We start from the raw sequence: 13,295 nt of genomic DNA, 5'->3' as shown, positions 1-13,295 counted from the left end.
AACGTGTGGCTGCAGTACTTACTGAATGATGTGAGGTAGTAGGGAAGGTGCAGTTTGTCGTCGGGGATCACTGGAGGTTCTTTCTGGACTGGGTCTGCAGCTGATGCTCTTGCCTGTCTTACCCAGGGATAAGTGGGAGCTGTCACTATGGCAACGCTGTACTCAGGCGTCCTCCTGGAGGCTAGGGAACAGCACCATCACTCTCTGCCTCACCAGCAGATTCTAATCCTGTTTCCTTCCTCTTCCATAAGTTGCAGAGGCCGAAGGAGAGGCAACAAGATGCGAGGGAGACCAGAAGTACCTCAAGGCTGAGGCATCATTCCTGCCAGATGACCAAGAGCCACAGATGCTAATGCTCTCAAAGAAGCAAGGGAGGATGTGAAAGCTTTGTCAGAGAGAGCCAAAAGGTGAGCTGCAGCTGCTGTGTCTAGAGCTGCAAAGAAAATCACAAGGGGAGGGAGTAAGGCTGATACCATCAGGGACCCAGGGGAGAGTTGAGAATAAAAGTGAAGCAAGAAGGCAGGGCACACATCCAGGAGCAGCACCATAAGCATAGAAACTGATGGACACCGTCTCCAGCGCTGAGGTTCCGTGATTACTGCATTTTTTGTGTATATATCTAGCCACAACTGATTATACAAGCATGGTGTTTATGGGGCCAGGCAGGGAGTCTTCCAGTTGTTTGCCAGCAGAGACCAGTCTCTCTTATTTTAGCCCATGCCTTTGGATGGAACTGTTACTTCAGCTGAGGGAAAGAAATAAAAACCTGTCTGACATTGGAAAAGCTCAGGAAGAAATACTCCACTCAGTGGTGGGACTTTGAACTGCCCCTCTCTTAGTACTCATTTGCAACAAAAATGCCTTTGTCTATAAAAACTCTGAGGGCTCATAGTTGCAGTTATCTTTTCTTTTCCCCCACTCAGTGACTGCAATTCAAAAGCACCAGTGTGCACGGCATACACTCTTTCATAAACAGTATATTGGACAGAAAGCCCAAAGGGGTAAAGTGCTGACTGCCAGCCCTGCAAACTGTGCTACACCCTTGGATCCTTTATGTATCCTATATGGTTCTACAAAATTCCAAGCATGCTAAATGCTCTAAAGGCACCACCTGAAAGAACTGTGAGCTTTCTTCATTGATGCCTGGGAGAGACAAGTACATTCATTACTTCGCAAAGTGTAAGTCACCTGTGCTTATGTGTCTTAGTGGCCCACCTTTAAAAGCAAGTACATAAATGCTTAAATTATTCCTCAAAAAATGGAGCAGGGGCTCCTAAGAATTTTTTCTGAAAACTAGTATTTCTAAATTAAAAAAAAACAAAACAGAACAAACCAAAAACCCCCAAACCCCCCAAACCTCCAAACTCCTCAAACCACACAAACCCCAGCCTAGCTTTTTATGAGTTGCCCACTTCCATCATTGTCCAGACCTCTCTTTTGCAGTGAATTTTAAATTAAAAACCCTCTAATCTTCACTGAAATATCTTTTACTTAGAAACACAATTATTTCATATTTTTCTTTGAAGTCAGAAAATCAGAATGAGGGGAATGAAACAAAGTGGTCAAATCAGAAATATGTTTTGAAACTTAGCTGAAGATTGCCTTTTTATTGTCCTGATTGAAAAAGTCAGTCATCCATTTATAGCACTAAAGAATTCCCTGAGGACAAGAAAACAATTTCCTATTCTAGCCACCAGATCCCAAGGTTGCTTTGGGAATATTAAAAGATAGGTTTACTCAAAAGGAAAGCAGCCTATCAGCTATCTCAGCAAGATTACACATCCAACCCTGGTCACCTTTTAGATTTTTTAGCTGTCATGATGCCATGAAGCATTTAACTGCAGTAGCAGATTTATCCCAGTCTCTACAGGATGTCTGTCACATTATCAGTGTGATGGAGGATTTACTGTCAGATGTGGTCTTTAAAATATTTACAGTTGTTGTCCTGTTTGTAAGAGGGTTGGAACTCCTGCTAGCTTTCTAATCTTTTCTGTTCAGTTATTTCACAAACACAAGCTGAAAAATAGTCCTCTTCACACATACACAAGTACTCCCATCCTGGGAAAAGTAGTTCTTGGAGAACTACTCGTGATTAAAGATAAGAACAAGTCTAAAAGTTTCCATGCTAGTGCTTTAGAAGACAAGTGATGCAGCTTTGACAGATAGGAAAGTAGGAGAAGATCCAACAAAAAATTCAGGTAAATACAATATATACACATATACACACACACACACACACATGCACATATGTACATATATGCATGCATGTATGTATATATACCTGTTACCTTACTGTGCATTTGTTATTGGTCATGGGTGTGGAACAGAGCAGATGATGCTGCCTGCAGAGGCTAGAATGAGTCTGCTGGAAAGGAAAGAACCAAGAGCACTAGAGATCACCAGGTAAGTCACAGTAGCTTCCCATACAAAGCCCTGTCTTTAAAGAGGTAAAGGTGAGCATGATTATCAGTACCAGGAAGGCCTGTTGCCTTAAAGATGACATAGCTGTCACCTCTGTATGTTCCATATCTACTGCAGATGGCTATGAAAATCTTATAAAACTAGTATATTAGTAACCTTGTGTACAAGCCAAGACACACGTACCACTGTGGTTCTGTGGGGGTTTGTTACATTAAGTTTACATTAAGGTTTCTTCAGATTTTACTTTCAACCCTGGCACTACTTTCAAATTAAATAAGAGGTGCTGACAAGGTGAAAGTGAAGTGTTATTTTATTTTAACAGATCTTAGGTAAACAAAAACTGTTAATGATTCAGCCTCAAGTCACCTCTCTTTGCAGTAGCATGTGGTTACATCCAATATAATAACTCACTTCTGGTAAGAAAACTCAGGGCTCACACTCTCCTAATGTGCTTAAGCCCACCCTCAGCCTCTGCTCTTATTGTGTGTGAAAGTGTACTGTGCCATGAATAAAGTTTGTTCCAGGTTTATTCTAACTCCTAAGCTGCTGCATGCATGTTCATGCCTAAAGTAAATTTATATGTGGAAAATTAGGGAACTGTACCTTGTAAGGACCAATTTATTAATTTAGTCCCTTTATAAATGTTGTCATGGATATAAAACAGACTGCAGTTGATTAAATACTTTGCAGCCACAACAGTTTGATCAATAGGTCAATGGGCTGTGCTGGATTTTTAATCAAACAGATTGCCTGATTGTACAGTCAACACTTGTCTTTGGTAGTTTCCCTTTAAGTTGTGGAGGTTAAAAGTGCAGAAGACCTAAACCTACATTCAATGCACCTCACTTTTCATACTACTATTATAAACATTTACATTTCCCCCTATATGAAATTGTATATACATATAGGGACATAAGTTGCATTTATCACAGACACAAACAAAAATATATGTCATATTTTTGAAACAGAAGACTTGATGAAAATCATTGCCACATCCTGAAAAGCAGCATATTTGTCCCAGGTCCAAGAGGGAAACAATTTGTGTTTATTGTACTGTTGAGTAAAGCCTTTAAGGCTGGAACACTCTAAGGCTCAGAGGAGTCTGGGATTTGTATCTACCCTCAAAGATGACTCTCATGCAAATGTCTTTCCTGCTGCCCCTACAAAGGTTTAGGGGCATTACAAAGGAAACCTAAATGTCTGGAAGACAATAGCCCCATTTAGAGTGGCAAAGGAAATTTCCATGTCAAGAATCAGGGTCATGCCCAGATTCCTGTGCAAAGCCAAGGAGAAAAAGCTATCACACTCCTTGCGCAAAGCCAAGGAGAAAAACTATCACTCAGTTGACATGAAAATTATTATAGGTTAACCTGTGCTTTAAATTTAGATTAAAAAATTAACATTTTCTGATGTATCTAGTTTATAACAAAGTCTTCCTTCTTATTTCAGTAGAAGCAACCCAGGAGAAAATTGGAAGGAAAAAGATGTGGCTTTTCATGAGGGAGAAAGATTTTCAAGTTTCGTGCTTGTAAAGACTCCAGTGTGCAATTTTCATTACTCTTTATGTCAGAGGGCTTTGGGAGAGTTAATTTTAGGGAAAGACAGATGTAAAATCCAGCAAATGGCAGATGGTAATGAAAAACTGTATTCCAGGGAGACTCAGAACAAAGCAGTAGAAGATGACCTCTGACCTATGTAATTTGTGCTTCTCCTTATATCCATCACTCTTATGCAGCATGGAGCAAGGTGGGAACTGGGATGAGGTTAAAGCTGGCCTTTACCTCCTAGAGGTCTTTCTCCCTCCCTTTCTAGGGTCATTAGATCTGTAGAATTGCTCCTTTTCCTGGAGTTGAAGTTTCTCACTCAAAGTTCTTGCTCTGGTAAATTATGTGCTGAACCAGTGTCTTCCTGTGTATGGATACAAAGGGGTTTTCCTGCTAAAACACTGTAGACTTGTCAAGATTACATAATTTCCAACTCTATGTTCAAGGATCTTTAAAAATAGTATTACAGTCCTCCTGCACTTAGAGCTTATATTATTAGACAGCTTCTAAAACACTGCTGTGTTCACTCCCCTTTTTAACACCCTCCACAATGTCTGCTTTATTTTATTAGACTGAGAACCTGGAAAGAAAACAACTTCTCTGACTGGAAATTACACATATGACTGTGAGAAACATCAGTGCTTACAACATAAACCTATCCCACAGATTAGAGACAGAGACTCATTGGTAAGCTTGGGCTGTCCCTCAGCCTTTTTGTGCCTTGCAGCAGGATGGCGAGAATTGTAGATGTCTGACACAGCCTATGAACTTCCCTGGCAAAGAATATTTCTGCATGTGTTATCCAATAGACTATTAAAAGAGGAATAAACTAGACTTGATTGAAACCACACCAAAAGTCTATCAACACAGGACATGAAACAAAGAATCAAGGAGCAGAGTGATCCACATAAGAGGGTTTTCAAAGAAACTCAGGGAAGGTGAATACTGGCTCCTCTCAACTTCCCTGAGTTTCCAGTTTACTGCAAGCATCTTGAAAAATCCTTACTCTCCGTTCTTCACATTACAGCAGCACCACAAACATTTTGGTAGTTACTGCCCTGCCATGCAATGAAACTGCATTGCTGTGCTAACAAACTTCCAGTTTGTGGGTGACTCGGGTCTTGAGAAGAGAATATGGCTGATTTGTTCAGCATTGCTCAGTCAGTGCCAAGCTGCAAGCTTTGCATTTTTCAGCACTTGCCCTCTGTACAAAGGGACAAGAGCATACCTTTCCATCCCCTGAGATGTTTGGTTTTTTCCTTACAGCTTGAGAAAAAGAATTATGGTCTGAAAAATTCAGTAGATGAAAAACTGTAATAGGTTAATTGCTGCTGGCTAGAGAATATAGAAGATGAGAGTCCAAGGGAGCAGTCTTCTACATGTCATGGCCTTGTTACTTCATTCTGGGTATCATCATTGACTACTGTGGTCAACTGGCTGGCCAATCAGAGCCATGATAGCCATCATGCAGCCCTGATTTCTGAGGAGAGTAGCTCCTCAGAAAGCTGTGTGAAGAACTGAGGGGGAAACAAGGGGATATGGCAACCCGTGCTGGATCCTGAGAAATCTTAGCTAGCCCAGAGGACAGCACTGGTGGATGCAGCAGTGGTGGCAGTCATACAGGGCTTTTGCCCTTGTCTTCATCCTACATCCCTAGATTTCAGACTGATGCTCCAGCCCATACAGCAAAATTGAGGGAAGGAGGAAGTGTACTAGTGGTCCTCGCTTGGTTCCTATTGCTAAGCAGATTATTGCCTGCTATTCAGAGCAGGATGGTGTCCTCTGTCTCAGACCATCTCTTCCATTACAGGTGATGGTGCAAAGTAGATAATGCAAAGTATTTCTAAGGGGGAGAAGAACCCCTCCATTGGGTGGAACTTGAAATCAAGTCTAAAATGCCCCTAATTTCACTGCCTTCATTTCAAGCTTGCACTTGTAATAGCAAAAAGCTGTGTTAGTCTTTAGCATTTTGTCTTTTTTTTCTACAATTTCAATAGAACTGGGCCCACTGGAGGTTTGACAGCAAGCTGTTGAGCCCAGCATGGGCACATTACACTTCATTCATTCGAGACATACAAGCTCTGCTTCATGTGGGGTTTGTGTAAATACTTCCACAGATTCCTTATCTGCAGAAGCTTACTCCTAGGAAGTTGTAAAGCTCATTTAAATAGCAAACAGAAAATTGTTCTCCTACAATTTCCATTTCAATTATTATAGAGTGCACAACATACTAAATCTACTGCAGTTTAAGGCAAAACTTCTACTGGTTTAATAGGGCCAAGATGTCACAAAGTTAATTCCCTAACACAGCATAAAAACTGGAAACTGTCCCAGAACAGTGACTTCAATGGAGTCTGGACCTCAGGAAATTAAATTCTCAGTTGGTTCAGAAAGGCAAATCTTGTGCCTTAGCAGAAAGATCTAATGACACAGTCATTAGAATAAGAAACATTGTCACGATACATAGAAAATGTGCTTGATTAACCAGCTGATGTGATACTTTTCCTGTTGTACACATAGAGTTTGGACATCACCAGGATAAACCAGGTAACTTTTCTTTCTCTAAAGGCAGTCACATACATTTTCAACTTCAGCAGTACTATTCTGACCCACACGGCATTGAGGAAATGTCTTTTCTGAAGTAGTATCATAGTCAAAAGTGACTATTTGTGTGATGTGGAGGGAACGGGGCCAGGGTAATGTCATAGAGAGGAACGTTCATGAAGCTGATAGCAGCTGTTGGTATCTATTTCAGTTATATTAATAAAGACTACTTCAATTCAAGTAGTGCCCAACCATAAAGTACCTCTTTGACTGTCGTTTAATTAAATGCTTGTTCTTTGGTTAGGTTATTTGAATACCTAATCTATGAAGAAACAGCAGAACAATAACTGCTGATATCAGGAAATTTTGAAGAGGCAAATGAGATCTGCCTCTCTTTTTTAATGGTCCAGTGAGACCACAATGGACTTACTTTTCTTTGCCAAGGCCAGGAAATTATTAATATGAAACATGAAAGAAAAGGCAGACAGATCTTTCAACAAGTTGGTTTTGAAAGCAAGTGTGTTACCACAAATTCGGTAAAATAAAAAACTCTTTAAACACTAATGCAGCATTAAGAAGCAGGCATTCTTTATTCAGCCAGATGCACAGAGGGATAGCTCCTGCCAAAAGCGATGCATGCTGGGTACAGGAAAGTTTCTGTTTATACACTGTATTTTACATACATATTTGTTGATTGTCCTGGACTAAACATACATATGATAATCATTTTCCCAATATCATTAACTTATTTCCCTTCCCCTTTATGCATGCATTCTTCTGTCCTGGGGGTCTCTCTGGTGGTCCCTGGTGGTCGGGGGCCCCAGTGTTCTGGTTGACTCATCTCACTGAGATGGCAGGGCAGTTTGGCTGGTGAACTTCCAGTTCTCTTTGTTACACCATGGGCGTTGTGCAGTTCCATAGGCCAGTGGTTTTGGAGAACAAGCGTTGGGTTAGCTTACCAGGTGTAGGCCATTTATCATCTGGTAACAAGTGGAACTGAACCCTCTCTTCATTACATAAAGTCTTATTCATCAAAAGTATGATGCCTGTTAAAACCAAATAATGAATTTTCAGCCACAAGCAAACCTCAGTGAGGATCTTGTAGAAGAGTAATAGCTGGGTACCCACTTTCTACAGCCACTGTCACAAATGCTCTTATATATGTGGAAGGGGGACCAAAGACATTGTGAAAGCAGCAGTGTGGGTCCCTGCTGAAGATGCTCTGGTGAAAGTAAATCCAGCTGTTCAGTTAAAGATGTGGATGCACTTAAAAACTGCAAATAAATGCTGCAGGTGCATTTCTGTAAAGCCAGGAGGGAGGAGAAGAGCCTGTTGTCCTCCTTTCTCCATCTGCTGCCCTCCTCTGGAATAGTACTTTTATGGCTTCTCCATTACAGCAGCACAAGAAGAGGAGAGGATGGTGTTAAAAAGATGAAGTGGGGAAGGGTGGACATATGCCAGTGTGTGTTCCACTTAATATTAAATTATTTATGTAAAGTGAAACAGCTTCATCCATTTAGACAGCTTGCATTCATCCTGTGACACTACACAATCCTGTCTGTAAAATATACACAGACTTGGTTTGAGATTTGCTGGAGATGGTATGCATAGAATGGAGATGGAACTCCATTTCCTGGGGCCCCTAGGAGCAAAAAAAATTAGAATGTCTCTCTCCATTTCACACCTTTTTTTTTTTTTTAAATTTTTATTTTTATTATTTCTAATGATCTACAACCTACTTCAGAGCCAGGCTTTGTGAACACAAATGCTAAGCAGGCAGGGCTGACCGCTATTTTCTGAGCAGCAATATTTGTTCCCCCTCTTCAGCCAGCACAGGCATTGCTCCATTTGGTACAGGCAATCCATTTCCTTAATCAGCATGGGGAGATACAGGAAATCAACCCCATGAGGTAAGTCATCTGCTGTGAATTTGACTCTGTGCATCTGACTTGAGTAATTTATTGCCTCTTATGGGATAGCACATGGATAGTTAAGGCAGCTGGTGTGGGGTCAATAGCTCTGACCCAGGAAGCTGTGACCGGTCCAGAGAGATGGTCCCGTGGAGGATCTTCTTCCCGGGTCCTGGTGTCTTCCCTCAGCTGCTAGCCAGAGTGCCTGTGCAGAGAAGCTATCAGCTCTTAGTGATTTTCAGGTCATGATTCCAGCTCTTGCTCTGCTGGGCAGTCTCCAGGCCAGAGCAGGGAGACAGACGAGAGACCCGTATAGCAGTTCTGCACAAGGTAGCTTTATTAGTCCATAGCCGGCAAAGGGGAGGACACTGATGGGCTTCTCTCTGCCCTCACAGGGGTAGAGGGCTAGCTTTTATAGGGATACAGGGGGTGGGTGTCAAGGGTAAAGGCCAATGGGTTACAAAGGATATGCATAGGGTCTCCCAGAGGATTCTGGGTCTGTCTTTTTCTCGCTGTAGCTGAAAAGTGGTTGCCTTTCCAGGGAGTCCTCCTGGGAGGTTAAGCAATCTCCTTATCTCAGCAGGCTTTCCCTCCAGGGCAGGGGCTGGGCGTACCCCACAGGTAGTTGCTATAACCTGCACACAGGAATGCACAAAACAGACTTCAAAGTAGCTTCTTGCTCTAACTTAGCTGGGCTGACTTCTGCCAGCAGTAGTAGAAAAAGCCAACAAAATTATTTTAGGTGTAAAAGCTAAGAGCTTTTCTGTACTTCTACAGGGAGCATATGTATTGATTAAAATAAATGCTAAAGAGGACTCTCTAATACCAGAAAGAAATACTCAGAATTTGTAAAAATTTGCGAGTCCATTTCTCTCCTTTCTAAGTATTTTTTATTCATTACACATAAAATTTACAGTAGTCTTACATGGTGCATCAGCACTGGAAAGATACTAGCAATCCCTTATTTTATGTAAAAGGACTTGATTTTAGCCAGAAGGGGAATGGAGGATTATTTTTGCTAATTAGTTCTGAAAATCATTCACTTAGACAATCACTGACTCTTTTGGGACTTAACGGGCAGTGTGAAAGCAATGCTACATCATTCTTCTTAGATCTTTACAGGATTCAGAAAGGGCCAGATATGAAAATTCATCTGGCCACATCTATGTCATGGTTGGCCTGGTTATGGGCACCTCTTCTTTATGCCTTAGCAAAGTATAAATAACAAAGTCATGATTGAGAACACCAGGACTTCTTCCATCTCATAAAATTAGGAAGAGGGAATAGTTTTGTTAGTTGTTTAATTGCAGCTGCTTAATTAGTGTTTACAGTATCTCTTCTTGAAAATAGCCATGTGTATTTCATTCCCTACTTGCTTGTTTAATTTAATTAAATCAATTGTTGCACACCTGTTTCCACTTACTTAAAACAAGCACTATCTGCAGCACATAAAATATGAAGTAACATTGAAAGTAATTAATATTTATCCTTGAAATGTTTCTTTTGGAATGGTATTATTAAGAACCCAAGCTATAAAAATAATCAGACACCAAGTTTATACCTTAAAACCCCAATAGACGCATAACCTTCTTTTGAACAGTACAGGCAGATTTGAACAGGCACAAGAACAAGTAAGACATTTAGAAAACTTCATAGGAGATTGCAGAAAAACCTTTTCTTTCCCTGAAAACTGATGCTCTGTTAATGAATGCTCTGTTAATGAATGCTGGGAAGAAACAGCTTCAGAGGATCGCTAACAGGTATTTCTTAAGCTATAACAAGGAGAGAGATGTTCATCTTTGATGGACCTTATGCCCAAGAACATATAAACCTGTATATCACTTACATTCCTAATAAGATGTAGAGCGACACAACTAAGTAAGATCCTAGACTTCCTACTTACTGGGAAGATCTTGAACAAGGCTCAAAACCATAAGGCAATTAAAAAAATACCAGACATACATTCCCTACTCCCCTCTCCACCACCCTTTTTCTTTTTCCAATTACTGATCTTTGTGGGGGACTTTAACTACCCTGACATCTGCTGGAGAAGAAACACAGAGAAGCACAGTCTAGGACATTCCTGGCAAGCACTGATGACAACTTCCTGACAGAAGTACTGAAGACCCCAGATGGAATGGTATGCTGATTGACCTTATACTAACAAACAGGAAAGGCCTTGCTGGAAGTTGTAGGCATGTGGTGGTCAGCCTCTTCTCCCAGGCAACTAGCAATAGGACAAGAGATCATAGTCTTAAGCTGTGCAAGGGGAGGTTTAGGTCGAACATTAGGAAGAATTTTTCTCACAGAAAGAGTGATGAAATATTGGAATGAGTTGGAATGAGGGAGGTGGCAGAGGTGTTTAAGGAAAGACATGATTTAGTCGACATGGTGTTCAGTCATAGATTTGACTTGATGATCTCAGACGTCTTTTTCAACCTAATTGATTCTATCAGATGTGAAGGCTGGGGGCAGCCGTGGCTATAGTGACCATGAGACTGTGGAGTTCAGTACAAGCAAGGAAGAAACAGGGCAGCAAGCAAGATTATGAACATGGACTTCAAGACAGCTAACTTTAAACTCTTCAGGGATCTCCTGGGAAGAATCCCACAGAAACAGGCTCGGCAGGGAAGAGGGATCTAAGAGAGTTGGTTGATATTCAAGGATCCCATCCTCCAGGTTCAAGAATGATGCATCCTGATGCACCAGCAAAGGGAGCAAGTGGTCTGTGTGGATGAATAAAGAATTACTGTCATTACTCAAGCATAAAGAGGAAATACACAGGAGGTGGAAGCAGGGACAGGCCACATGGAATGAATATAAAGAGGTTGTCAGAGTAACTAGAAACGAGACAAGAAAGGCCAAGGCCCATCTGCAACTAAATATGGCCAAGGATGTCATGGACAACAAGAAGGGCTTCTTCAAATACATCAATAACAAAAGGAAAACTGAGGAAAATGTGGGCACATTACTACATGGAAGAGGGACCCTGTTAAAAAAGGATGCAGAGAAGGCAGAGTAACTGGATGCCTTCATTGCATCAGTCTTCATTGACATGGCCAACCCTCGGGAATCTTTGACCCAGGGGACAAGGGTAAAGGAACGTTGGAAGGAAGACCTTCCCTTGCTCAAGGATTGCTTTAGAGAACACATAGGCAGCTTTGATGTCTGCAGGTCCATGGGTCCTGATGGGATGCACCCATGAGTGCTGAGAGAGCTGATGGACACCACAGCAGGGCCATTAATTGTCCTCTTTAAAATATTGCAGAGATCAGGAGAGGTGCCTGAGCACTGGAAGAGAGTAAATGTCACCTCAGTCTTCAAAAGGGGCAAGGAGGACCCAGAGAAATACCAGCCAGTCAGCCTAACTCAATCCCCAGAAAGGTGATGGAGTGCCTCATTCTGGAGGCCATCTCTATCCACATGGATGACAAGAAGGGGATCAGGAGTAGTCAGCATGGATTCACAAATTGCAAATCATGCTTGACCAACCTGATGGCCTTCCATGATGAGACAACTACCTGGATGGATGAGGGGAGAGCAGTGTGTATTGCCTACCTCAACTTCAACAAGGCTTTTGACACTGCCTCTCACAATATCCTCATAGGCAAAGTCAGGAAGCGTGGACTGGATAAGTGGACGGCAAGGTGGAATGAGACCTGGCTGAATGGCACATCCCAGAGGGATGTTGTCGGGATCTCCCCCCCTGCCATGGAGCCCTGGGAGAGGGGCCCTGGGGGGGGGGGGACACGGGATTTACCTGCCCCTGGTCAGCCTCGTTCCCCATTGGTTGGTTTGTGTTCCCCAGTGTGGCCAAGGATCCTCGGGTCCCGTGACTGAGGGTTCCTGAGCAGAGCCCTGGCCATGCGGCTGGAGAAATAAAGATCTCTGAAACATCTACCAAGAATCCGTCCATATATATATATATTTCCTTTCCATGGGACTCCTGGTTTGATATCTGCGTGTTACAGTAATCCCCGTTGTAACAAACTGGTGGAGGAATGCGGGCAAGACACCAATCCCTGAGGAAATTCGTGAGTAAAAAACCACTCTAGACCTCTCTCTTCTCATCTTGGTTTGGATATTCTCTCTGGACTATGGAAGAATCATGGGAAATGGGGCTCTCTGAGCCACAGAAAAAAATGTATCTAGAAGTAAAAGGAATCCTTGAACAACAAAACAAAAAAGTAATGCAACCGGGAGATCTAGAACACTTTTTTATCTGGATTTTCAAAAGGTTTTCCTATATTTCTCGAGACTTACTTTTTGATATCGAACCTCCTGGATCTTGTGAGGGGTGTTTCTGGGACGAGATCTGGGATAAGGTAAGGGATCAAAGAGAAGCTTTCCGTGCGTACCTTATAATCAGGGAAGCTCTTGAAGAGCATTTGTATGGTCCCATTACCCCTAAAGAAGAAGATCATACTTATTCCGTGGCCGAGACCGCGCAGCCGCCATCCCGGGAGCACATGACTGCAGCCATGTCGGTGGAGGTGCCTGTGCTGGATGCGCCTGGCCCCCTCAGGAGTGCACACCTTATCGCAGACCCCATCCCTGTCTCGGGGTCCCTGGCCACGCGACCATGAGTGAGGGAGCAATGCCGCAGGCGCCGCGGGTGTCGTGGGCCACGAGCAGCCAGGAACTGGGCATCGGCGCGGCAGGCCGCTCTGAGTAACTGTCTCAGAGAGCCCTGTGGAGGGAGAAGCGGCGGTTTCCACAACGACACGAGAAGCCGTGCAGCGCAGCGCTGAGCTGAAACGAGGCCGCTCTCAAAGCGGCGTGGAGTTTGCAGAGCGGAACCACTAACAGGGCACGGGGCCGGTGGCGATGGCAACGAGGGGCCACGCAGAGCCCAGACACGCGCCGGAGCAGCGCC

At 42.8% G+C, this 13,295-nt stretch overlaps 1 protein-coding gene across 7 annotated transcripts in view; it reads left to right on the top strand.

The window, feature by feature from the left end:
* Positions 1-13,295, top strand: part of PDE1C (phosphodiesterase 1C) — a 417,412-nt gene that overhangs the window by 377,817 nt on the left and 26,300 nt on the right. The window contains exons 19-22 of one of the 7 annotated variants that reach the window (XM_069007856.1): positions 252-407; positions 924-1,179; positions 2,328-2,403; positions 4,537-4,652. In XM_069007856.1, the coding sequence (XP_068863957.1) occupies positions 252-382 (131 nt within the window). In that variant the 3' untranslated portion in view covers positions 383-407; positions 924-1,179; positions 2,328-2,403; positions 4,537-4,652. Of the gene's footprint in view, positions 1-251; positions 408-923; positions 1,180-2,327; positions 2,404-3,870; positions 3,924-4,536; positions 5,004-13,295 lie in introns of those variants that run through there. The other 6 variants (XM_069007857.1, XM_069007854.1, XM_069007859.1 and 3 more) reach the window with 6 other exon arrangements.

This window comes from Aphelocoma coerulescens, chromosome 2 (assembly GCF_041296385.1).
Source record: "Aphelocoma coerulescens isolate FSJ_1873_10779 chromosome 2, UR_Acoe_1.0, whole genome shotgun sequence".
Classification (NCBI taxonomy): Eukaryota; Metazoa; Chordata; class Aves; order Passeriformes; family Corvidae; genus Aphelocoma; species Aphelocoma coerulescens.
The sequence above is the reverse complement of the archived record's forward strand: the minus strand, read 5'-3'. Positions and strand labels throughout refer to the sequence as shown.